Genomic DNA, 24435 nt, shown 5'->3' on the forward strand with positions numbered 1-24435 from the left:
TTTATTTGTTTATGTGAGATAAACTTTTCCTATATTTTTGTCATTGTTGGTTTTAGTTTATATATGCTTCAGAAAATTAAGTAATGCTTTATCTGTGTATCTTAGGTGGCTGTCTATGTTCCAGGAAGTAAAGGTGCACCTTCATTTGTTAGATTATATCAATACCCCAACTTTGGCGGACCTAATGCAGCTTTAGCCAATAAAAGTTTCTTTAAAGCTGATAAGGTTACAATGCTGTGGAATAAAAAAGGTATGATGTATATTTTTTATCCCTCATTTTGTTTATCAAGTGTTAATTATAGACTGTATTCCTATGTGTATAAAAAAAGAGTATCAATACTTATTTAATTTGTGTTGTGAATCTAATTAAAGTTTTTTACTATTACAGCTACTGCTGTGTTGGTAATAGCTAGTACAGATGTTGACAAGACAGGCGCTTCCTACTATGGGGAACAAACACTACACTACATTGCAACAAATGGAGAAAGTGCTGTGGTGCAATTACGTGAGTATTCCAGAAGCATTACTTATGATAAAAACAATGATGGTGAAAAATACTGCACCATAAAGATGATATAATCTAAATTCTTAATCAAGTAGTAGAACTCAAACACTTTAATAACCTTTAAGATAAAGTTCCTCTTAATTGAGAAAATTAAAATTATCTTCAAACATCCCTTATTTTCACAGAAACCAATTAGTTAATTTTAAGTTATGCCAGCACTTTAGTAAGGAAATTCCTGAGTGAGGTGATTCCACTGTGGTAGCTCTTCTAGGATTTACTTAACTAATTATGACAGTTAGTTATATAGTAGATTTAGTGCTGTCTTTACAAGTATTAGTCATACCCAAGAATGTTACCACTTCATCTGTTGTTTGGATGAGCCAAAACTTGAAAATAATAATTTTTGTTTTTGTTTTTTGTTTTATTATTTGGGATTCATTTAGGGTACAAAGAGTTAGTTACACTGATTGCATTTATTAGATAAAGTCCCTCTTATAATTGTGCCCCTCTTCCAAAAGGTGTGCCATACACCATGACCCCTACCCCTGCTCACTCACCCCACTACCATCCACCTTGTATTAATTCATCTACTGCCTTCATATTAGAATTGAGTACATTGGATTCTTGCTTCTCCATTCTTGTGATGCTTTACTAAGAAGAATGTGTCCCACCTCCATCCAGGTTAATACAAAAGTTGTAAAGTCTCCATCTTTTTTAATGGCTGAATAGTATTCCATGGCATACATATACCATAGCTTGTTAATCCATTCCTGAGTGGTGAGCTTTTAGGTTGTTTCCACAATTTGACGGTTGTAAATTGAGCTGTGATAAATAGCCTAGTGCAAATATCCTTATGATAAAAGGATTTTTTTCTTCTAGGTAGATGTCTAGTAATGAGATTGCAGGATCAAATGGGAGGTCTAATTTGAGCTCTTTGAGGATTCTCCATACTTTCTTCCAAGAAGGTTGTATTAGTTTATAGTCCTACCAGCAGTGTAAGAGTGTTCCCTTCTCTCCACATCTACGCCAGCATCTACAGCTTTGAGACTTTGTGATGTGGGCCATTCTCACTGGAGTAGGTGAAGTCTCAGGGTATTTTTGATATGCATTTCTCTGATGACTAGGGATGATGAGCAGTTTTTCGTATGTTTGTTAGCCATTTGTCTTCTTTAGAGAAGGTTTTATTCATATCTCTTGCCCAGTGATATATGGGATTATTTGATCTTTTTTTGTTGATTAATTTGAATTCTCTATAAATCCTACTTATCAAGCTTTTATCTGATCCATAATATGCAAATATCTTTTCCCATTCTGAATTTTGTCTATTTGCTTTGGTTGTTGTTTCCTTAGCTATACAGAAGCTTTTCAGTTTAATTAAGTCCCATTTGTTTATTTTTATTATTGCAGTTGCCATAGAAGTCTTCTTCAAAAAATCTTTCCCCGGGCCAATATCTTCAAGTGTTTTCCCCACATTTTCTCTCACTATTTTTATTGTTTTATGCCTTAGATTTACATCTTTTATCCATTTTGAATCAATTTTTGTGAGTGGTAAGAGGTACAGGTCCAGTTTCAGTCTTTTATATATGGCTATCCAATTCTTCCAACACTGTTGAATAGGGATTCTTTTCCCCAGTGTATGTTCTTGTTTGATTTATCAGATGGCTGTAAGATGTTAGTTCATCTCATGGTTTTCTATTTGATTCCAAATATCAAGGTCTCTACTTTTGTGCCAATACCATGCTATTTTCATCATTGTGGCCTTGTAGTATAGCCTAAAGTCTGGTAGGGTGATAACCCCAGCTTTGTTTTTATTACTAAGAATTGCCTTGGCTATATGGGGTTTCTTCTGGTTCCCTACAAAACAAAGAATTATTTTTTCCAAATCTTGAAAGTATGATGATGGTATTTTAATAGGGATTGCATTCAATCTGTATATTGCTTTGGGAATTACAGACATTTGACAATGTTGATTGTACCCAGCATGAACATGGTATGTTCTTCCATTTGTTAATATCTTCTGCTGTTTCTTTTCTTAGGGTTTCCTAATTTTCTTTGTAGTGGTCCTTCATCTCTTTTGTTATGTATGTTCCTAGGTATTTCATTTTTTTTGAAGCTACTGTGAAGGAAATTATGTCCTTAACTAGCTTCTCATCTTGGCTGTTAATGGCATGTACAAAGGCTACTGATTTGTGGACATTGATTTTATATCCTGACATATTACTGGTCACTTCCAGTAGTCATGGGGTTGAGTCTTTGAGATTCTCTAGTATAAGATCATATCATCAGCAAAGAGCGAGAGTTTGACCTCCTCTGCTTTCATTTAGATGTTCTTTATATCCTTCTCTTGCCTGATTATGTTGGCTAGAACTTCCAGCACTATGTTGAATACTAGTGGTGATAGAAGACAACCTTGTTTAGTTCCATTTCTAAGTGGAAAAGCTTTCAGTTTTAGTCCATTCAGTATAATATTAGCTGTGGGTTTGTCATAGATGGCTTCAATCAGTTTAAGAAATGTGCCACCTATGCCTATATTCTTAAGTTTTCTACTTAGAAAAGGATGCTGAATTTTATCGAATGCTTTTTCTGCATCTGTTAACAGGATCATATGGTCTTTATTTTTGCTTCTGTTGATATGGTGAATTATGTTTATGGACTTGTGTATCTTAAACCAGACTTGCATCCCTGGATGAAACCTACTTGATTGTGATAAATGATTTTTTAAAATTTGTAGCTGTAATCTGTTGGCTAGGATTTTATTGAGAATTTTTGCATCTGTATTCATTAGGGAAATTGGTCTGAAGTTTTCCTTTTTAGTTGGATCTTTTCCTGGTTTTGGTATCAGGGTGATGTTTGCTTCTTACAACATGTTGGAGAAGATTCCTTCTCAATTTTTTGGAATAATTTCTGCAGTATGGGTTTAAGCTCTTCTTTGAAGGTTTGATAGAATTCTGGTGTGAAGCCATTTGAACTAGGGCATTCTTTTTATTGGGAGATTTTTATTGGTTCTTCCATCTCTATTCTTGAAATTGGTCTGTTCGGGCGGCGCCTGTGGCTCAGTCGGTAGGGCGCCGGCCCCATATACTGAGGGTGGCGGGTTCAGACCCAGCCCCGGCCATACTGCAACCAAAAAATGGCCGGGCATTGTGGCGGGCCCCTGTAGTCCCAGCTACTCGGGAGGCTGAGGCAAGAGAATCGCTTAAGCCCAGGAGTTGGAGGTTGCTGTGAGCTGTGTGAGGCCACGGCACTCTACCGAGGGCCATAAAGTGAGACTGTGTCTCTATAAAAAAAAGAAATTGGTCTGTTCAAGAGATCTATTCCTTCTTGGTTAAGTCTAGGGAGAGGGTGTGATTCTAGGTATTGATCCAGTTCCTCCACATTGTCAAATTTCTGGTCATAGAGTTTCTTATAGTACTCAGAGATGATCTCTTTTATCTCTGAGGCATCTATTATTATTTCCCCTTTATCATTTCTGATTGAGGTTATTAGAAATTTTACTTTTCTGTTTTCTAGTTAATCTTGTCAAAGGTTTATTGATTTTATTTTTTCTTCAAAAAACCAACTTTCTCTTTTGTTAATTTTCTGAATGATTTTTTTTTTTGTTTTCAATTTCTTTAATCTCTGATTTAATTTTGGTTATTACGTTTCTTCTACTGTGTTTGGGATTAGATTGTTCTTCTTTTTCCATTTCCATAGATGGTTCATGAGTTTGTTGATGTGCTTTCTTTCTGTTTTTTGAAGATACAAAGGAGGCTCAGTGCCTGTAGCTCAGCGGCTAGGACATTGGCCACATAAACTGGGGCTGGCAGATTCAAACAGGCCCAGGCCTGCCAAACAACAATGGCAACTGCAACAAAAAAATAGCCAGGTGTTGTGGGAGGCGCCTATAAACTCACCTACTTGAGAGGCTGAGGCAAGAGAATCACTTAAGCCCGAGAGTTTGAGGTTGCCGTGAACTGTGATGCCGTGGTACTCTACCGAGGGTGACATAGTTAGACTGTCTCAAAAAAAAAAAAAATGAAGATACAAAGACTTAAATGTGACCCTAGAACAAATGGGATTAATAGACGTATACAGAGCACAATATCCCAAAGCTAAAGAATATACATTTTTCTCATTAGCCTGTGATACGTACTCCAAAATAGATCACATCCTAGGATACAAATCAAACCTCAGTAAAATTAAAAGAATAGAAATTTTACCTTGTATCTTCTCAGACCAAAAGGCAGTAAAAGTGGAGCTCAACTCCAACAAAAACATTTATCCCCACACAAAGGCATGGAAATTAAACAACCTTATTCTGGGGCTGCACCTGTGGGTCAGTGAGTAGGGCGCCGGTCCCATATGCCGAGGGTGGCGGGTTCAAACCCAGCCCCTGCCAAACTGCAACAAAGAAAAAATAGCGGGGCATTGTGGCAGGTGCCCGTCGTCCCAGCTGCTCGGGAGGCTGAGGCAAGAGAATCGCATAAGCCCAAGAGTTAGAGGTTGCTGTGAGCCATGTGACGCCACGGCACTCTACCCGAGGGCGGTATAGTGAGACTGTTTCTACAAAAAAAAAAAAAAAAGGGCAGCGCCTGTGGCTCAGTAGGCGGGGCTCCGGCCCCATATACCGAGGGTGGCGGGTTCAGGCTGGCCCCAGCTGAACTGCAACCAAAAAAAAATGGCTGGGTGTTGTGGCGGGCGCCTATAGTCCCAGCTACTCCGGAGGCTGAGGCAGGAGAATCACTTGGGCCCGGGAGTTGGAGGTTGCTGTGAGCTGTGTGATGCCATGGCACTCTACTGAGGGCCATAAGGTGAGACTCTGTCTCTACAAAAAAAAACCTTATTCTGAATGATAGTTGGGTTCAGGAAGAAATAAAGGAGGGAATTTTTAAATTCCTTAAACATAGCAATAATGAAGACACAAGTGACCAAAACCTGTGGGATATAGCAAAAGCAGTCTTAAGAGGGAAATTTATTGCATTAAATGCCTACATTCTAAAATAATAGTTTTTAAATAATGGCAGCGCTCTAATATTCTCATTTTGAATTGAACATGTGTAAGTAGGATAACTTCTCTTACAAAAAAATATATATTCCCATTAAAGTCAGAAACAAAATAAGGGGCTCAGCTCCTGTGCTCAGTGGTTAGGGCACTGGCCACGTGCACCAGGGCTGGTGGGTTTGAATCTGGCCTGGGCCAGCTAAACGACAATGACAACTGCACAAAAAATAGCTGGGTGTTTTGGCAGGCGCCTGTAGTCCCAGCTACTTGGTAGGCTTAGGCAAGAGAATCACTTAAGCCAAAGTCTTTGAGGTTGCTCTGAGCTGTGACGCCATGGCACTCTACTAAGGGCGACATAGTGAGACTCTGTCTCAAAATAAAAAATAAAATAAAATAAAATGAGGAAACTATTGATAGGAGTATAAATTGGTGCAACTTTTTTTTTTTTTGAGACAGAGCCTCAAGCTGTCACCCTGGGTATAGTGCTGTGGCATCACAGCTCACAGCAACCTCCAACTCCTGGCTTAAGTGATTCTCTTGCCTCAGCCTCCCAAGTAGCTGGGACTACAGGCACCTGCCACAACGCAAGGCTATTTTTTGGTTGTAGTTGTCGTTGTTGTTTGGCAGGCCCGGGCTGGATTCCAACCTGCCAATTCTGGCGAATGTGGCTGGCGCCTTAGCCGCTTGAGCTACAGGTGCCAAGCCGGTACAACCTTTTTAACAAGCATTTTGGTAGAAAATTATCAAGTAAATGACTCTGCCTTTTGACTTTACAGTTTTGCTCCTACAGACCTATTTGTGTATGGTCACAGTGGAGAATACACAGTAAAGGTTGTAATGGAATACAGTGCATCTGAAAAAGAGTGAGGCAGATCTTAAGGTTCTTATGTGGAAAAATTTCCAACATGGAGTACTAAATGAAACAACAGAGGCCTAGAACTTTTATCTTTGTTTATGTGCTTAAGATGCTTTGTTTCAACAAAAAATATTCTAAAAGGATATGCAAGAAATATAACAGAAGGTTGTCTTGTGTAGAGGGAAATTTTTCGTTTTGAGACAAAGTCTCACTCTATTTTCTGCTGGAGAGCAGTAACATGATCATAGCCTACTGCAGCCTTGAACTCCCGTGCTCAAGCGATCCTCCTGCCTCAGACTCCCGAGTAGCGGGGGCTACAGGCACCCACCACACCTGGCTGATTTTTTAATTTTTTGTAGTGGTTGAGTGTCACTATGTACTCAAGCTGGTCTCAAACTACCAGGCTCAAGTGATCTCCCAGCTCAGCCTACAAAAGTACCAGCATTACAGGCATCAGCTACCACACTTAGCTCTGGGGTACCTATTTTGTGGCCCATGTTTTTATATAGTTTCTATTCTTATATTTATTTTCATGTGCATATATTACCTCTTCCAAAAATGCATTTATTAATAGTAATAAATTATTATTAAAATGCCATGTGGGCTTCTCTGAGCCCACAATGCCAAGTTATTTAAAAGAAATTAAGATTCAATAGGTGGGAATGGCTGGGCATGGTGGCTCACACTTGTTATCCTAGCACTCTGGGGGCTGAGGTGGTGGATTGCCGGAGCTCAGGAGTTCAAGACCAGCATGAGCAGGAGTGAGATCCTGTCTTTACCAAAAATAGAAAAAATTAGCTGGGTGTGGTGGTGGGCACCTGTAGTCCCAACTACTCAGGAGGCTGACATAAGAGGATCTCTTGAGCCCAAGAATTTGAGGTTGCTGTGAGCTATTTGATACCAGGGCAACAGAGAGTCTTAACAAAAAAAAAAAAAGGGGGGGACGGCACCTGTGGCTCAGTCAGTAAGGCGCCGGCCCCATATACCGAGGGTGGCGGGTTCAAACCCGGCCCCTGCCAAACTGCAACCAAAAAATAGCTGGGCGTTGTGGCGGGCACCTGTAGTCCCAGCTGCTCGGGAGGCTGAGGCAAGAGAATTGCTTAAGCCCAGGAGTTGGAGGTTGCTGTGAGCTGTGTGAGGCCACGGCACTCTACCAAGGGCCATAAAGTGACACTGTCTCTACAAAAAAAAAAAAAGATTCAGTAGGAGCTTTTAGATAAGTTTATGATTATATATTAATCTCCATAGCATATCACGTAAGAATATTTTAATTGTAACATTCCTTGACATTTTTAGAGGGTTTTTTTTTACTGTTTCACGTGTTTATAAATGTTGTATGTTTATAACTGTACTAATAGATGGTATATTCATATAATTCTTGATTGCTAATTGGAATTTTTTTTTTTTTTTTAGCAAAAAACGGCCCCATTTATGATGTAGTTTGGAATTCTAGTTCTACTGAGTTTTGTGTTGTTTATGGTTTTATGCCTGCCAAAGCGACAATTTTCAACTTGAAATGTGATCCTGTATTTGACTTCGGAACTGGTCCTCGTAATGCAGCCTATTATAGCCCTCATGGACATATATTAGTATTAGCTGGATTTGGAAATCTGAGAGGACAAATGGAAGTATGGGATGTTAAAAACTACAAACTTATTTCTAAACCAGTGGCTTGTGATTCTACGTATTTTGCTTGGTGCCCAGATGGTGAGCATATTTTAACAGCCACATGTGCTCCCAGGTTACGTGTTAATAATGGGTACAAGATTTGGCATTATACTGGCTCTCTCTTGCATAAATACAATGTGCCATCAAATGGAGAATTATGGCAGGTTTCTTGGCAGCCATTTTTGGATGGAGCGTTTCCAGCGAAAACGATAACTTACCAGGCAGTTCCAAGTGAAGTACCCAGTGAGGTACCTAAAGTTGCAACAGCTTATAGACCCCCAGCTTTAAGAAATAAACCAGTCACCAATTCCAAACTGGTAAGTAATGTCTTACTACTTCGGTGGCAAAGGGTTTTGTTTTGTGGAGTTCTTTAGAACTTTCTTATGCTCTTGTGTTACTTAGAACCTCATTAGAATACATACAAACCAGAGGCTGGGAGCGGTTGGCTCACACCTGTAATCCTAGTACTTTGGGGGGCCGAGATGGATGGATTGCTTGAGCTTTGGAGTTCGAGACCAACTTAAACAAGGGCAAGAGATTTTCTATCTCTAAAAATAGACAGGTTTTGTGGCGGGCACATATAATCCCAGCTACTTGGGAGGCTGGGACCAGAAAATCACTTGAGTCCAGGACTTTTGAGGTAGCTGTGAGCTACGACACACAGCACCCTACAGAGGGCAACATAGTGAGACTCTGTCTCAAAAAAAAAAAAGAATACATATAAACCCTAATGCAGAAATCATTGAGACCTGCTCCTGAAGATGGTGAATAGCTCATATTGTTGACAAAGTAGTTAACATAAAACAATTCACATTTTAATTTTCTGAGAAAGATAACCAACTGTAACATATTTGCTTTATGGATCAGGAGTTCAAATTCAAGTCAGGGTAGGCCAGTCATATAAGGCAATAGTGAGTGGATGGGGGAGTGAGGTGGATGAGAGAGCTTATGCCGTCTTTGAAGGCCATAGCAGCTACATAGCAATAGCTGATTATTTCCATAGGAGATTTTAAGTCCAGTTTTCTGAAGTGTTTGATTTTCAAGACAAAATGAGTCTGGATGCTTGGGGAAATTTCTCAATTTTTAAAATACTGACGGTCAGGGTGGAGCCTGTGGCTCAGTGAGTAGGGCGCCAGCCCCATATACCAAGGGTGGTGGGTTCAAACCCAGCCCCGGCTGAACTGCAACAAAAAAATAGCTGGGCGTTGTGGCGGGCGCCTGTAGTCCCAGCTGCTCGGGAGGCTGAGGCAAGAGAATCACATAAGCCCAAGAGCTGGAGGTTGCTGTGAGCCGTGTGACGCCACGGCAGTCTACTAAGGGCAGTAAAGTGAGGCTCTGTCTCTACAAAAAAAAAAATAATAATAAATAAATAAATAAAATAAAATACTGACGGTCAAAGACAATACATTTGTTGTCTTCAGGATATTATTTTCCCACTTCCGTTATGAAATTAAGACCAGAGTATTGGTAAAATTGCTTTAAAAGTATTGCATTTCAGAGCTCAGGGGAGAGCATTTATTAATTCTCCGAGTTTCTGTAATGGCATTAAGGAATAAAGGTGCTCTAAGAATGAGCAATATTATTGATGTAATCAGAAAAGTGACTATACATTAACTGTAAACAGGGACTGCACCAAGTAAAAGGGAATGTATAGTTACTTCATTTTTAGGTCCTCAGGCAAGTAGATACTTTTTCAAAGAATAAATGTTCCTGCGCTTCCTTTGTGCCACTCTCTCTGAACTAAAAATGCAGCAGTCACCTGTAACTTCTTAACTTCTGTTGAAATGTTCTGTTCAACACTCTTGTTTTATTATTCGAGTTAAGTTGCATAAAAATATTTAAGAAATTAACCATTGCAATATTTATTTTTACTTTTCGTATTTGTATTTAATGCCTGTAAATGTGAGAGAGATTTGTAACTTTCTTCTTGCATCGTTTTTAATCAAAGTTCTCACAAGCAGAAACATTTTCAGCCAAAGCAAGGTACTGTAGAATAGCCCACTATTGAACAAATTTTGATGTTATGTATAAACAAACGTTCAATAAATATCGTATACCTTAACATTTTATACAAGGTGGTTAAAAAAGAAATGAAAGAGGCTGGTGCTCTAAGTTTGTTCTACAAACATGGGTTATTTCTCTGTATCTTAAGTGTTTGAACCCTGCCCATTTCCTTAAAGGACTTGTAAGTCCAATGCATAGTTGAGACATAGTACTCAAGAAACTTTATAAGAACTGGTACTTTTTATATGCCAAGTATGACAGAGTCCAAGAGAGAGTTAACATTAAAAGAATAGCAATGTAGATAGATATCATTGAGTAGATGGATCTGAGGAGGAGCTGGATAGTGCCATCACTTAATACTGTAAATGTTGCCTAAACTATTGGGAGATACCTTGAAACTATATTTAGTCCGCCCTCTTTCTGTCTCCAGATATGCAGTAGAATCTCTGTAAATTGACCACCCAAAGGACTGTAACAAATTGGTTGACATACAGAGGTGGTCAAAATAAGGAACTAGGCCTCCTGTACTCATATGTACATGCGGTGCATATCCAATTTATGAAAACTAGGTCAACTTAAGGAGGTGGTCAATGTAGGGAAGTGGTCAGCTATTGAGGTTCTACTGTAGTTGTTACATGGTTATGTTCTGATGGAAAAAATGATTTTCTTCATTGTAATAATTTGATACACCACTTAATTTTTTGTTGGCCTCTTCATTATGTGAGTCTCAGATTTATAATTATGCAGTTACTTACCTCTTTCTATTTGATATCTTTTCTTATAATATATTGCTTTTTCATTTGCTTTTATTTTTGATCTTCTCACCTCTGGTTTTACAAATAAAGATCTAGTAAGTAATCCTTTGTGTGAAGAAAATAAGCAAGGCAATTGAGCTTCTGTTGACCGTAGTCAGAACCAAAAAGACCTCAGAAGAAACTATTATTAGTATCCAGTTTCATAAGAATTATGTGTCTGCAGTAGTCCTAAGAAAAATTATATATTTTAACAATACTACAGTGAATCTTGCCAGCCCTTATATAATTGAAAAATATCTGTCAACTACTAGAAATGCTATTAAAATCCATCCTGACACTTAGAGTGTGCCACTCCTAATAAGAGTTTTGAAGTGGGGTGGTGCCTGTGGCTCAGTGAGTAGGGCGCTGGCCCCATATATTGAGGGTGGCAGGTTCAAACCCAGCCCCAGCCAAACTGCAACAAAAAAATAGCTGGGCATTGTAGTGGGTGCCTGTAGTCCCAGCTACTCTGGAGGCTGCTGTAAGCTGTGATACCACGGTACTCTACCAAGGGTAAGAAAGTGAGACTCTGTCTCTAAAAAAAAAAAAAAAAAAGAGTTTTCTGTCTCTAAAAAAAAAAAAAAAAGAAGAGTTTTGAAATAATCTTTGTCAGTTATCCTAAAATAAATATGATAAACTAAGCTTATCCTACACTAGCAAAAGTGTATAATTTTTTTGCATATGTCTTTTAAAACATGGACTCTGTTTCTAAATTATTTATTTTACATTTCCATAGCATGAAGAGGAACCACCTCAGAATATGAAGCCACAACCAGGAAACGATAAGCCATTATCAAAAACAGCCCTTAAAAATCAAAGGAAGCATGAAGCTAAGAAAGCTGCAAAGCAGGTATTTGTGGCAGGATTTCTTCAAAACAAAACCGAAAGTTAATTAGCTGTGAGCCTTTAAATATAAAGAATCATGGAACAAAGACTTGACTGTTATGTAATAAAATGAATTTGGAGTTAGACTTAAGTAGGTAGAATATCTTTCTTATATTTTTTGTTGTTGTTGTTGTTGCAGTTTGGCCGGGCTGGGTTTGAACCTACCACCCTCCGCATATGGGGCCGGCGCCCGACTCACTGAGCCACAGGCGCCGCCCAGAATATCTTTCTTTTGTGTTTGCCTATGGATTTCTAGGCCAGTGGTTCTCAACCTTCCTAATGCTACAACCCTTTAATACAGTTCCTCATGTTGTGGTGACCCCCAACCATAAAATGATTTTCGTTGCTACTTCTACTTCCTACTGTTGTAGGCAGTCCTGTCTGTATACTGGGTGATGAAGGAAATGGACTTGACTTCTGACACCCTAATGTGACCCCACTGTTTCATGGGATTATGTAATATGTTGCTTCCATTAGACTTTTTTGGTTGAACGTGTATGAAGTAGTATAGTTTGCTGTCTTTAAAGTATATATTGGCCAGGCAGGGTGGCTCACACCTGTAATCCTAGCCCTCTGGGAGGCCAAGGTGGGGGGATTGCCTGAGCTCACAGGTTCGAGAACAGCCTGAGCAAGAGTGAGACCCTGTCTCCAATAACAGCCACATGTTGTGGAGGGTGCCTGTAGTCCCTGCTACTTAGGAGGCTGAGGTGAGATGATCACTGAAGCTCAAGAGTTTGAAATTGCTGTGTGCTGTGATGCCACAGCACTCTGCCAAGGGCGACAAAGTGAGACTTTATCTCAAAAAAAAAAAAAAAAAATGTATTTGTTAGTAGAAGCTGGAAATAACATTACTATAAAGTCATTTGAGACTAAGTATTATATTACTATATGAAATGTATGAAATGCTCAGATTATTCAGCTGGGAATCTATGAATAAATACTGAAAGTACCCAAGTGATAAAAGTTTTATTTATTAATTTTTTTTTTTTTTTTGAGATGGCATCTTACTCTGTTGCCCGGGGCTAGAGTATAGTGGTGTCATCTTAGCTCACTGCAGCCTCAAATCTTGGGCTGAAGCCATCCTTATGGACAATAGACACAGGCCACCACCCCCAGCTAATTTTTCTATTTTTTGTAAGTGGCCAAGTATCACTCAGGCTGTCTTGAACTCCTGGCCTCAAGCAATCTTATCACCTCAGCCTCTGAAAGTGGTAGGATTGCAGGCATGAGCCACTGCAGTCAGATTATTGGAATTCGTCTAAAATAAATTTTTTTTTTTTTTTTTTTGAGACAGAGTCTCACTCAGTTGCCCCGGTGACTGCCATGGCATCCTAGGTCACAGCAACTACAAACTCTTGGGCTCAAGTGATTCTCTTGCCTCAGCTTCCCATGTAGCTGGGACTACAGGCGCCTGCCACAACGCCCAGCTGTTTTTAGAGACAGGGTATTGCTCTTGCGCAGGCTGTTCTCGAACTCCAGAGCTCAAGCAATCCGCCCACCATGGCCCCTCAGAGTGCTGGATTACAGGTGTAAGCCACTGTACCGAGCCTAAAATAATTTTTTAATTTGATTATATTGTTTAAATAACATGTCAGTGAAATAATTGACAAATTGTGATATTGTATGGCTCGTGGTGATAATGTGATCAGCTGGGCTGGGAAAGTGGTTTAGTGATGTCATGGAGATGACATTTTTGCAATTCAGACAATGCCTATCTTAGTCCATTTGGACTGCTGTTACCAAAGACCTTAAACTGGGTAATTTATAAATAACAGAAATTTATTGTTCACAGTTCTGGAAACCGGGAAGAGAGTGCAAGGTGCTGAAAGATTTGATATCTGGTACTCATAGGGGGTACCATCTATGTGTACCAGAATGGAGCGGCAAGGGTATTAATCCCATTAATGAGTGGCGTCCTCAGGACTTACTTCCAAAAGCCCCCCTCTTAATACTATCACGTTGGGTATTAGTCTCCAATATATAAATTTTGAGGGGGATGCTGACATTCAGACCATAGCAGTGAGGTAGATTTTTAACAGCTTGATTGCTGTATCACCCATATATAGGCTTGCTGGCAATTGTTAAATTTTGACAGATCTAGGTTGCTTACGAGTTTGGGTAGGCACTTGCTATTTTAAGGTGTTGGATTACATTATGTAACCATATTCTGCTAAAATATGGGCTTTTTAAAAAATGTCATTGTGCTCATTTGTAGCTAATAAATTTCATCTCCAGCTAGGTACAGTTGGTGGTGTGCAAAGTGCTTTTAATCCCAGCTACATAGGAGTCTGTGGCAGGAGGACTGCTTGAGCCCAGGAGTTTGAGACCAGCATGGGTAACCTAGGGAGACCCCTTCTCAATAACATTTTTTTTTAATTAATTTTTAGAAGTATCTTTTAATTGGTCAAGTTTAGGTTATTCCAGGTACAATGATCTCCATGAATTGGTATGAAAGCTAAACTCATCCCTTCATCAGTGTGGCTAGGGACCTTTGCTGTTTCTGGATTTTGTAACAGATTAATAGTGTCCTTATAACTTCTTGTGCCTTCTGATTGAGACTTATGGCCTGCCTGAAGTCCACACAACTTAGAATTCTGGTGTTTTTTTTTTTTTTTTGTAGAGACAGAGTCTAACTTTATCACCCTCAGTAGAGTGCCATGGCATCACACAGCTCACAGCAACCTCCAACTCCTGGGGTTAGGCAATTCTCTTGCCTCAGCCTCCAGAGCAGCTGGGACTACAGAAACCTGCCACAATGCCCGGCTATTTTTTTATTGCAGTTTGGCCAGGTCCAGGTTTGAACCCACCACCCTCAGTATATGGGGCCAGCGCCCTACTCATTGAGCCACAGGTGCCGCCTAAGAATTCTGTTTTTATAAGCAAGCTTTCTTCCTCTTTATCAGAAGATTATTGTTAATATGACCATCACTGGTACTGAACTAATCCCTTAGTAATATAATATTAGTTGTGTACTTTGCATGCTTTTGAGCATGTAAAAATTGGGAAAATTACAGAATTGTTAAGTCTTATTCAGAAAAATCAATTTTAGGCCGGGCGTAGTGGCTCATGCCTATAATCCTAGCACTCTGGGAGGCCAAGGCGGATGGATTGCTTGAGCTCATGAGTTCAAGACAAGCCTAAGCAAAAAGTAAGACCCTGTCTCTACTAAAAATAGAAAAACTGAGGCAAGAGGATCACTTGAGCCCAAGAGTTGGAGGTTGCTGTGAGCTATGACGCCACAGCACTCTACCCAGAGTGACAGCTTGAGAATCTGTCTCAAAAAAACAAAACAAAACCCCAGAAAAATCTATTTTAAAATAGTCAACTTGATTAAATAGAGCATTGTGGCTCCTTTTACAAAACCATCAATACTGTTAATATAAAACATAATAATTGGGCGGCACCTATGGCTCAGTCGGTAAGGCACCGGCCCCATATACCGAGGGTGGCGGGTTCAAACCCAGCCCCGGCTGAACTGCAACAAAAAAATAGCCGGGCATTGTGGCGGGCGCCTATAGTCCCAGCTGCTCGGGAGGCTGAGGCAAGAGAATTGCTTAAGCCCAGGAGTTGGAGGTTGCTGTGAGCTGTGTGATGCCATGGCACTCTACCCAGGGCCATAAAGTGAAACTCTGTCTCTACAAAAAAATAAAAATAAGGGCGGCGCCTGTGGCTCAGTGAGTAGGGCGCCGGCCCCATATGCCAAGGGTGGTGGGTTCAAACCCAGCCCCGGCCAAACTGCAACAACAAAAAAAAATAGCCGGGCGTTGTGGCGGGCACCTGTAGTCCCAGCTGCTCGGGAGGCTGAGGCAAGAGAATCGTGTAAGCCCAAGAGTTAGAGGTTGCTGTGAGCCCTGTGATGCTATGGCACTCTACCTGAGGGCGGTACAGTGAGACTCTGTCTCTACAAAAAAAATAAATAAATAAAAATAAATAAAACATAATAATTACAGGGCAGTGCCTGTGGCTCACTGAGTAGGGTGCCAGCCCCATATACCGAGGGTGGCAGGTTCGAACATGGCCCCAGCCAAACTGCAATAAAAAAATAGCTGGAAATTGTGGTGGGCGCCTATAGTCCTAGCTGCTTGGGAGGCTGAGGCAAGAGAATTGCCTAAGCCCAAGAATTGGAGGTTGCTATGAGCTGTTACGCCATGGCACTCTACCGAGGGCAACAAAGTTGGACTCTGTCTCTAAAACAATAAACCAAAAAACCCCATAATAATTCAAAAAAAATCAACCCCTCCTATACGATCATACAAGTATCCACATATATTGTTTACTAAAGATGATACCACTGGCTGGCATGGTGGCTCACACCTGTAATCCTAGCACTCTGGGAGGCCAAGGCAGGTGAATCGCCTGAGCTCAGGAGTTCAAGACCAGCCTGAGCAAGAGCAAGACCCCAGTTTCTACTAAAAATAGAAAAACTAGTTAGGCATTGTGGTGGGTGCCTATGGTCCCAGCTACTCAGGAGTCTTGAGGCAAAAGGATCACTCAAACCCAGGAATTTGATGTTGCTGAGAGCTATAACACTGCGATTCTACCCAGGTGACAGAGTGAGACTCTGTCTCCAAAAACAAACAAACAAAAAAAGATGGTACCACTAATCCATCATTATCAAGTTGCTTTTTTCCAGAAATGGCAAAGGGTTTTCAACTTGTAAGATAAATCTTTCAATATACCTTTTTGAGGTGATCAGCCAGCATTAATAAAAGTCATAACCATGTGATAGAACAGAGCTAAATGGCCTGTGACAGGATCTCACCTTGACCAGGCCTTCTCAATCTCAGACCTGAATTAAGTAACCAAAGAGGAAACAGTCAGATGTATATAATCTAACTAGGTTTTTTTTTTTTTTTTTTTGAGACAGAGTCTTTATTTTGTCACCCTCAGTAGAGTACCATGGTGTCCTAGCTCACAGTAACCTCTACCTCTTGGGCTCAAGCGATTCTCTTGCCTCAGCCTCCCAAGTAGCTAGGACTACAGGTACCATCCACAACACCTGGCTGTTTTTAGAGGCGGGGTCTCACTGTGGCTCGGGCTGGTCTCAAACCTGTGAGCTCAGGTAATCCACCTGCCTCCACCTCCTAGAGTGCTGGGATTACAGGCGTGAGCCACCGTGCCTAGCCTCTAACAAGTATTTTTATAAACTGGTAATATTTTTAGAAGTTTGTTGACTTTACCAAAAAAAAGTTGAACTATAAGAATTTAATTTTACCATATATACATCTTTTCTAGAGAGTGAGCAGAATTTACATATAATAATGCAAACATTTTAAATTATTCTTCGTTAGTGTATGGTGGAAAAGTACATTTCATATTTCACTTTACTTTAATTTTTTTTACAATTACAATAGTAATCTTTCTTCCTAGATGAAAGGTTATATTTTTAGCTCATTACAATCAAAATTTTGTATTTCTCATTTGATATCAAAAGTGAATTTTGACAGGCAAAATATTCCACTTATCTTTTTTATACACTCTTTTACTTCAGTTTTATATTATGAAAAATAACAAACTGCATATTATCAGAACTTCATTTTTTTAAGAGTAGGAACTAAATATTTTCTTTTTGAACACTCAGAGTGCCCAGTAATGTGTTTTCATATAGAAAGTAAGGAATTGTTAGTTAAATTGGCATGTACAAAAAAGTGAAACCAATATGACTTTGAAAAGAAAAAGTAGGGCGATGCCTGTGGCTCAGTCGTAGGGCGCCAGCCCCATATACTGAGGGTGACGGGTTCAAACCCGGCCCCGGCCAAACTGCAACCAAAAAATAGCCGGGCGTTGTGGCAGGCGCCTGTAGTCCCAGCTACTCGGGAGGCTGAGGCAGGAGAATTGCTTGAGCCCAGGAGTTGGAGGTTGCTGTGAGCTGTGTGAGGCCACGGCACTCTACCGAGGGCCATAAAGTGAGACTCTGTCTCTACAAAAAAAAAAAAAAAGAAAAGAAAAAGTAACTCCAATTTTGTACTCTCTACAAACTTTTAGGCACGCTTTTGTAGAGTTGGAGATCTAGGAGTGGTCCACTGCTCTGTGTCCCCCTGGGACACTTCGCGAATTGATAGTATCCTACCCACAACTCAGAGAAAAAGGTTCAGAAACCTGGGGCATTGTATACTCCACTGAGAACCCCTGTAAGGAAGAAGTAGAAACTCTACTTCGGGGCTAAGAAAGATTTAAATGACTTTTTCCTCTCTTATCAAAATATGTGTCTTATCATAATTACAAAATAAGAGTCATTCTTTTGCTCTTTGGTTAATTTATTCCATACAATAAAGCAAGTATTATGCCAAGGCCCCAAGTCTAATGGGGGATAATGTTATGGTGTTACAGTAAGGTTAAATGGGTATTATGGGAGCCTGGGAGAAGTGTCACTAATCCACTGTGAAGGTAGGGAAGTTTCCAGGGGATTTAAAGGATAGGTAAGGTTCAGCCGCGTGACTTGTGAGGGAGTTCCCCCTTATTTCCAGGGGATAGATTCAAAGAACCTCAAAGGATGCATACCTCCACAGGTAGTACCAAACCCTAGGTACCAAACTAGGTTTTTTCCTATACATGTGTCCCGCTAATAAAGTTTAATATATAAACTAGGCACAGTGAGAGATGAATAACAATAACTAGTAATATAATAGAACAAATACAACAATACACTATAATAAAAGTTGTGTGAAGGCAGTTTTTCTGTCTCTCTCAGAAAAATCCCATTATATTGTACTCACCCTTCTTTTTTTTGTTTTTTTTTTTTTTTTTTTTTTGTAGAGACAGAGTCTCACTGTACCGCCCTCGGGTAGAGTGCCGTGGCATCACACGGCTCACAGCAACCTCTAACTCCTGGGCTTCCGCGATTCTCTTGCCTCAGCCTCCCTAGTAGCTGGGACTACAGGCGCCCGCCACAACGCCCGGCTATTTTTTTTTTGTTGTTGCAGTTTGACCGGGGCTGGGTTTGAACCCGCCACCCTCGGCATGTGGGGCCGGCGCCCTACTCGCTGAGCCACAGGCGCCGCCCTGTACTCACCCTTCTTGTGATGTGAGATGGTACAGTGTGGATGTGATGAGAGGAAGTGAGATGAATGACTGGCCATAACTTTCATAGTTTGAGGAGTGACTTCAAAACTAGCATGGATTTTTTTTTTTCCTTCTTCAGTTTCACAGTTTCCATAGACCTTTGCAAATCAGTGTACATTTTTTTGTTCCTTACTAAGTCAAGAACTTTCGCCTTTTCACCGAAAGGAAGCTTTTTATAGCTGCTCTTAGGCAAATCCAAATTGCCAGCATCACTACTCTTGTGCTTTGGGGTCATTAACTAAAATAAGGGTCACTTGAACACAAGCAGTGGGATTCTATAACAGTCAATCTGGTAACCAAGACGGCTGCTAAGTGAAACATGGGTGGGGAACTTACACAGCAAAGATATGCTAGATAAAATGATAAGTATTGTTCTGGGAGGGACAGCAAAAGATTTTTATCATGCAATTCAAAATAACACGCAATTTTAAATTTATGAATTGTTTATTTCTGGCATTTTCCATTTAATATTTTCAGACCACAGTTGACGACAGGTAACTTAAACCAAGGAAAGCAAAACTGTAGATAAGATTACTGTACACAAAGGCCAGGAGACAAGAGTATATGACACTTCAGGGCAGTGGTTCTTAACCTTCCTAATGCCGCGACCCTTTTAATACAGTTCCTTATGTTGTGGTGACCCCCAACCATAAAATTATTTTCACTGTTATTTCATAACTGTAATTTTGCTACTGTTATGAATCATAATGTAAATATCTGATATGCAGGATGTATTTTCATTGTTACAAAGGGATCATGACCCACAGGTTGAGAACTGCTGCTTTAGGGGAAACAAAAGTGGTTCAGAATTGGTCCTTCAATGAGGAGGGATGAGGCTAGAAAGGAGGTCTGGTCATACTGGAAGCAATGCAGCATCCCTTTAAGGGGAAAGGCTTTCCATACTACTTTGTTGCAGAACTGAATCGATCTGATTACAAATAAATCTCTGTAGGATTCTTATTCTTGTAGCATCATCCATTACATGTCCTTTGTCATACATGCTTTCTATAGTTTTGCAGAAAGTGAAATTATCTGGGGTGTCCAAGCTTTTTTCTCTTCTGCACATTGGAAAAGTAAGAGTTGTCCTGGGCCACACATCATATTCACAAACCCTAACGAAAGCTGATTAGCAAAAAAACAGTCTGCACATACTTTTTATGTTATCCGATTCCACAGATAAGCAAAAAAGGAATCACAAGATCAGCTTGCATCTCAGGATCTGCAAGTTGGACACACCTGTGACACTTTCACATTTTCAGATCATCCATTTAATGACATTCCAGAATATCTAAAACTTGGGAATACTTTTTGGTTGATAACTCCTAGCTTACTCACATAGAGTCATTTCATTTCTGTTCTTAGCATATATAGCATATTTTGTGAGGCCTTAATTCAGATTCTTTTTATGAAATGTGATAAAAATCACATATTTGGTTTCTGTATTTTATATACCAGGACTGTGTTGATTGAAATACTTTAATGTTTTTAATTTTGAAAATTGAATTAAAAAAAAAATATGTCCTATAGGAAGCAAGAAGTGACAAGAGTCCAGATTTGGCACCTACTCCTGCCCCACAGGGGCCACCTCGAAACACCATCTCTCAGTCAACTTCTGGAGACCCTGAGGTAGACAAAAAAATCAAGAACTTAAAGAAGGTAAATAAGAAAAAGATGCGTATATTGAAAGGAGTCCATGAGACTTATATAAATGTGGCAGTACTTGGATGCCTAAGAAGTTTGTAGCATATCAGTGTGACTCCACGCAATGAGTAACACCTACTCAGTCCATTTGCATTGAACTGGGGGACCCAGAGAAACCCTTTGCAAGGAGAGACAAGGGTGTCACCCTTGTAGTTTTCCTCACTAGCTTTTACTGAAATCTCAGATATGAGAAAATACAGCAAGTGGAAAGCTTCAAAGAGAGAGTCAAGATTAAAAAACAAGTAGTTTTTCTTTAACTGCATGATTGAATTTTCTTTTTTTCTTTTTTTTGTGACAGAGTCTCACTATGTGGCCCTTGGTAGAATGCTGTGGCATTGGGCGGCGCCTGTGGCTCAAGGAGTAGGGCGCCGGTCCCATATGCTGGAGGTGGCGGGTTCAAACCCAGACCCAGCCAAAAACCACAAAAAAAAAAAAAAAAAAAAAAGAATGCTGTGGCATCACAGCTCATAGCAACCTCAAACTCAAACTCTTGGGCTTAAGCGATTCTACAGGCACCTGCCACAATGCCCGGCTATTTTTTGTTGCAATTGTCATTGTTGTTTAGCTGGCCTGGGCTGGGTTCAAATCTGCCACCCTCGGTGTATGTGGCTGGCCCCGTAACCACTGTGCTATGGACGCTGAGCCATGATGGAATTCTTAAAAGCTTCTGTTTACTGCACTTCTATCTTGCCTTAATTTTATCATTGCTAATAAATGATTTAGGGTGAGACAGTATGCGGTGTCTAGTGAGTCCTGTTTTCAGTACTCATGGTCAGCAGTGATTCTTGGCTTTTCCCCCAATTACTCTGTCCCTAGTGCCTGGTACTTTTAGCCCTGTGCTCTGTCCTACAGTAGCAGTCCTTATTGCTTTCTCACTATGTCAAATACTGTAACTTAGGAATGGTACTGGTTTTAGTTCTATTCACAAGTGTCTAACGGCCATGAGAACTTTTATTATTGATTTTTAAAGAAATAAAAAATGATATGCATTCATATAGAAGTTAGCTGAACACTTATACCCAGCATTACCATTAGATAACTGTGACGTAGTGGGAACAGATATTTATCTTAGTTTCAAAGGGGAAGAAACAGGCCAGCCACAGAGGTTCATGCCTGTGGTCCCAGTGCTTTGGAAAGTCAAGTCAGGGGGATCACTTGAGGCCAACAGTTTGAGACCAGTGAGGGCAACATAACAAGACCTCCATCTCTGCAATAAGTTTTTTTAAACTAAAGAAAGAGCGGCAGTAAAGAAGTTTATTAACTTATAATATTGCAGCCAGTTTGTGGTGGTATTACAGGTCTCTAAGGCTCTTCCCAGCTGCGTTTTGAGGTTTCTCTTAAAGCCAACATCATCATCCTGGTCTAGTAGGGCATTGAAATAAATTGTGAAATTAGTGGTATGTTTACATACGTATATATACATATATGATAAAATTAATTAAAAGTTAAGAAAAATATTTTGTCAAAGCCTATTTTTTTTTCCTTCTAGGAAAATCTTCTGAAAAATCCTATGTTTGGATATATACAGTGTTACATGTAGCTTTACAAAATAGTTTACACTAGCATTTTAACAGACCATTCTAAATACAAATGTAAGATGATTGATGCTCCTTATTCAGGTTTCATGTATGTTGAGTTTTTAGTAAGAAAATTTGCATTAGAAATAATTTTTTTCGGCGGCGCCTATGGCTCAGTCGGTAAGGCGCCGGCCCCGGCTGAACTGCAACCAAAAAATAGCTGGGCGTTGTGGCGGGCGCCTGTAGTCCCAGCTACTTGGGAGGCTGAGGTAAGAGAATCGCTTAAGCCCAGGAGTTGGAGGTTGCTCTGAGCTGTGTGATGCCATGGCACTCTACCCGAGGGCCATAAAGTGACACTGTCTCTACAAAAAAAAAAAAAGAAATAATTTTTTTCCCCCTTTCTCTTGATTCATTTGATACTTGCAGAAACTGAAAGCAATTGAACAATTGAAAGAACAAGCAGCAACTGGAAAACAGCTAGAAAAAAATCAGGTATTTTCTGCATTTTTCATTTGAGCTGGTAGGAAACACTGCCCATTTATCTATTGTGAGCAATTATTTAATTAGGGAAAAGAGCACGAAGATTTTATAAATGTATTTTGAAAACCACATGCCATATTCTTTTTGATGTTTTTACTGTTAAACATTTTTAAACTTGAGTAGGGGAAGATATGATGATCATGGTGACAGAGTCACTGTTCCTGAGAGTCATAGTATGCTGCTGTTGCTGAAAACAACGGCAGTTTTTTACATCTCTTCCTTCCCATATCTCAGGTTGCATTCCCTATTTGCCTTTCCCCTCCTTTTTTCTTCAGCACTTTTAAGCCTAAATATAGAATGGAGAACTCAGTGGGCCCAAAGGGATGCAGTAAAATAGTATCTGTTCTTTACCCCCTTCCCCCATTAACACAAGACAACAAATCTGGTATTTTTAAATTTGTGTTTACCAGTGGATCTGATAAAGTATCAAATATTCTTTCTCTAAATTTGTCATATGCTATTTTAGTTGCCAATCCAATTATTATTTCATTTAATAATTTCGTTATTTTAACTTTTTCTATTGTAGTTGGAAAAAATTCAAAAAGAGACAGCCCTTCTTCAAGAGCTAGAAGATTTGGAATTGGGTATTTAAAGATTCAAAGAAAGCAAGTTGCTGACCTGAAATCAGTACAGACACATCTTCTGTTAAAACCATTTGTGTGTGCAGAGTATCCATATGCTCCTACTTAATCTGTCATTTTAACCATTCATCCAAGATTCTGCATTCTTGGAAAGTTACTTAATAATGTCTAGCAAATTGATGTTTACATCCTGCCTCTTATATCATGTCAGTGTGTGATATAGAAAAGGATGCATGGATTTTTTGGCTAAACTTGACAGGTTGAAATACAAATGTCATTGTTTTTTGGTAGGGGACAGTATTTACCATATATGAATAAAGACATTATAAATATAATCATTTTGCCTTGGTTACAAGTTCCTTAGTTAGAAAGTCCCTTACTAATTTATAAGGCGTATATTAAATTATTTGTCATAAGACTCCATGAGGTAGATACTATTATATTTTATAAATGCAGAAACTAAGGCCATAAAAGTTTGCCAGTGTCTCAGAGCTAGGAAATGTGATTTGAATAGGCAGTCTGATCCCAGAGCCTGTGCTCTAGGTCACTATGATCCATTGCTTCTGTACCTTTAGGTAGCACGAAGCAGAGTGCCCCATTTAGTGTTGCTGAAAGATAGAGCTCTGTAGGTGTAACTGCTGGATCATAAACTGTGCACATTTAAATTTTCATGAATGCTGCCAAATTGCCCTCTTTCAAGGCTTTTATTTCTACCAGTGGAAGTTTTCCATGCTCTTACCAGTATCAAAAGTTCTAAAGCTTTTGAATTTTTGTCACCTTGATAATTGGAAAATGACAATTTATTGTTATATACATTTCTTTTTATTAGAGAAGGGTTATGTACTTTTCCATATTTGACAGTTGTTTGAGTTTCTTCCTTTTCTTCTGCCCATTTATCTATTTGGTTGTTTGACTTTCTTTTTTTTTTTTTTTTTGTAGAGACAGAGTCTCACTTTATGGCCCTCGGTAGAGTGCCGTGGCCTCACACAGCTCAACAGCAACCTCCAACTCCTGGGCTTAAGTGATTCTCTTGCCTCAGCCTCCCGAGTAGCTGGGACTATAGGTGCCCGCCACAACGCCCAGCTGTTTTTTGGTTGCAGTTCAGCCGGGGCGGGTTTGAACCCGCCACCCTTGGTATATGGGGCCGGCACCTTACCGACTGAGCCACAGGCGCCGCCCTGTTTGACTTTCTTATTAGTTTGTAAGAAGGTCTTAAGTGGTAACACATAAAATCCTTTAAAAAAAAAGAATTATAGGCCAGTGCAGTGGTGCAGCCCTGTAATCGTACCACTCTGGGAGGCTAAAGCAGGTGGATCTCCTGAGCTCAGGAGTTTGAGACCA

At 39.8% G+C, this 24435-nt stretch overlaps 1 protein-coding gene across 3 annotated transcripts in view; it reads left to right on the forward strand.

Moving 5' to 3' along the window:
• Positions 1–23425, forward strand: part of EIF2A (eukaryotic translation initiation factor 2A) — a 46770-nt gene extending 23345 nt beyond the window's left edge. For 2 of the 3 annotated variants that reach the window (XM_053599362.1, XM_053599364.1), the window contains 7 exons: positions 106–250; positions 389–505; positions 7756–8327; positions 11545–11658; positions 20283–20411; positions 22400–22465; positions 23040–23425. In XM_053599362.1, coding sequence (XP_053455337.1) covers positions 106–250; positions 389–505; positions 7756–8327; positions 11545–11658; positions 20283–20411; positions 22400–22465; positions 23040–23105 — 1209 coding nt within the window. In that variant the 3' untranslated portion in view covers positions 23106–23425. The remainder of the gene's footprint in view (positions 1–105; positions 251–388; positions 506–7755; positions 8328–11544; positions 11659–20282; positions 20412–22399; positions 22466–23039) is intronic. The other variant, XM_053599363.1, reaches the window with a different exon arrangement.
• Positions 23426–24435: the final 1010 nt, after the last annotated feature.

This window comes from Nycticebus coucang, chromosome 8 (genome assembly GCF_027406575.1).
Source record: "Nycticebus coucang isolate mNycCou1 chromosome 8, mNycCou1.pri, whole genome shotgun sequence".
Classification (NCBI taxonomy): Eukaryota; Metazoa; Chordata; class Mammalia; order Primates; family Lorisidae; genus Nycticebus; species Nycticebus coucang.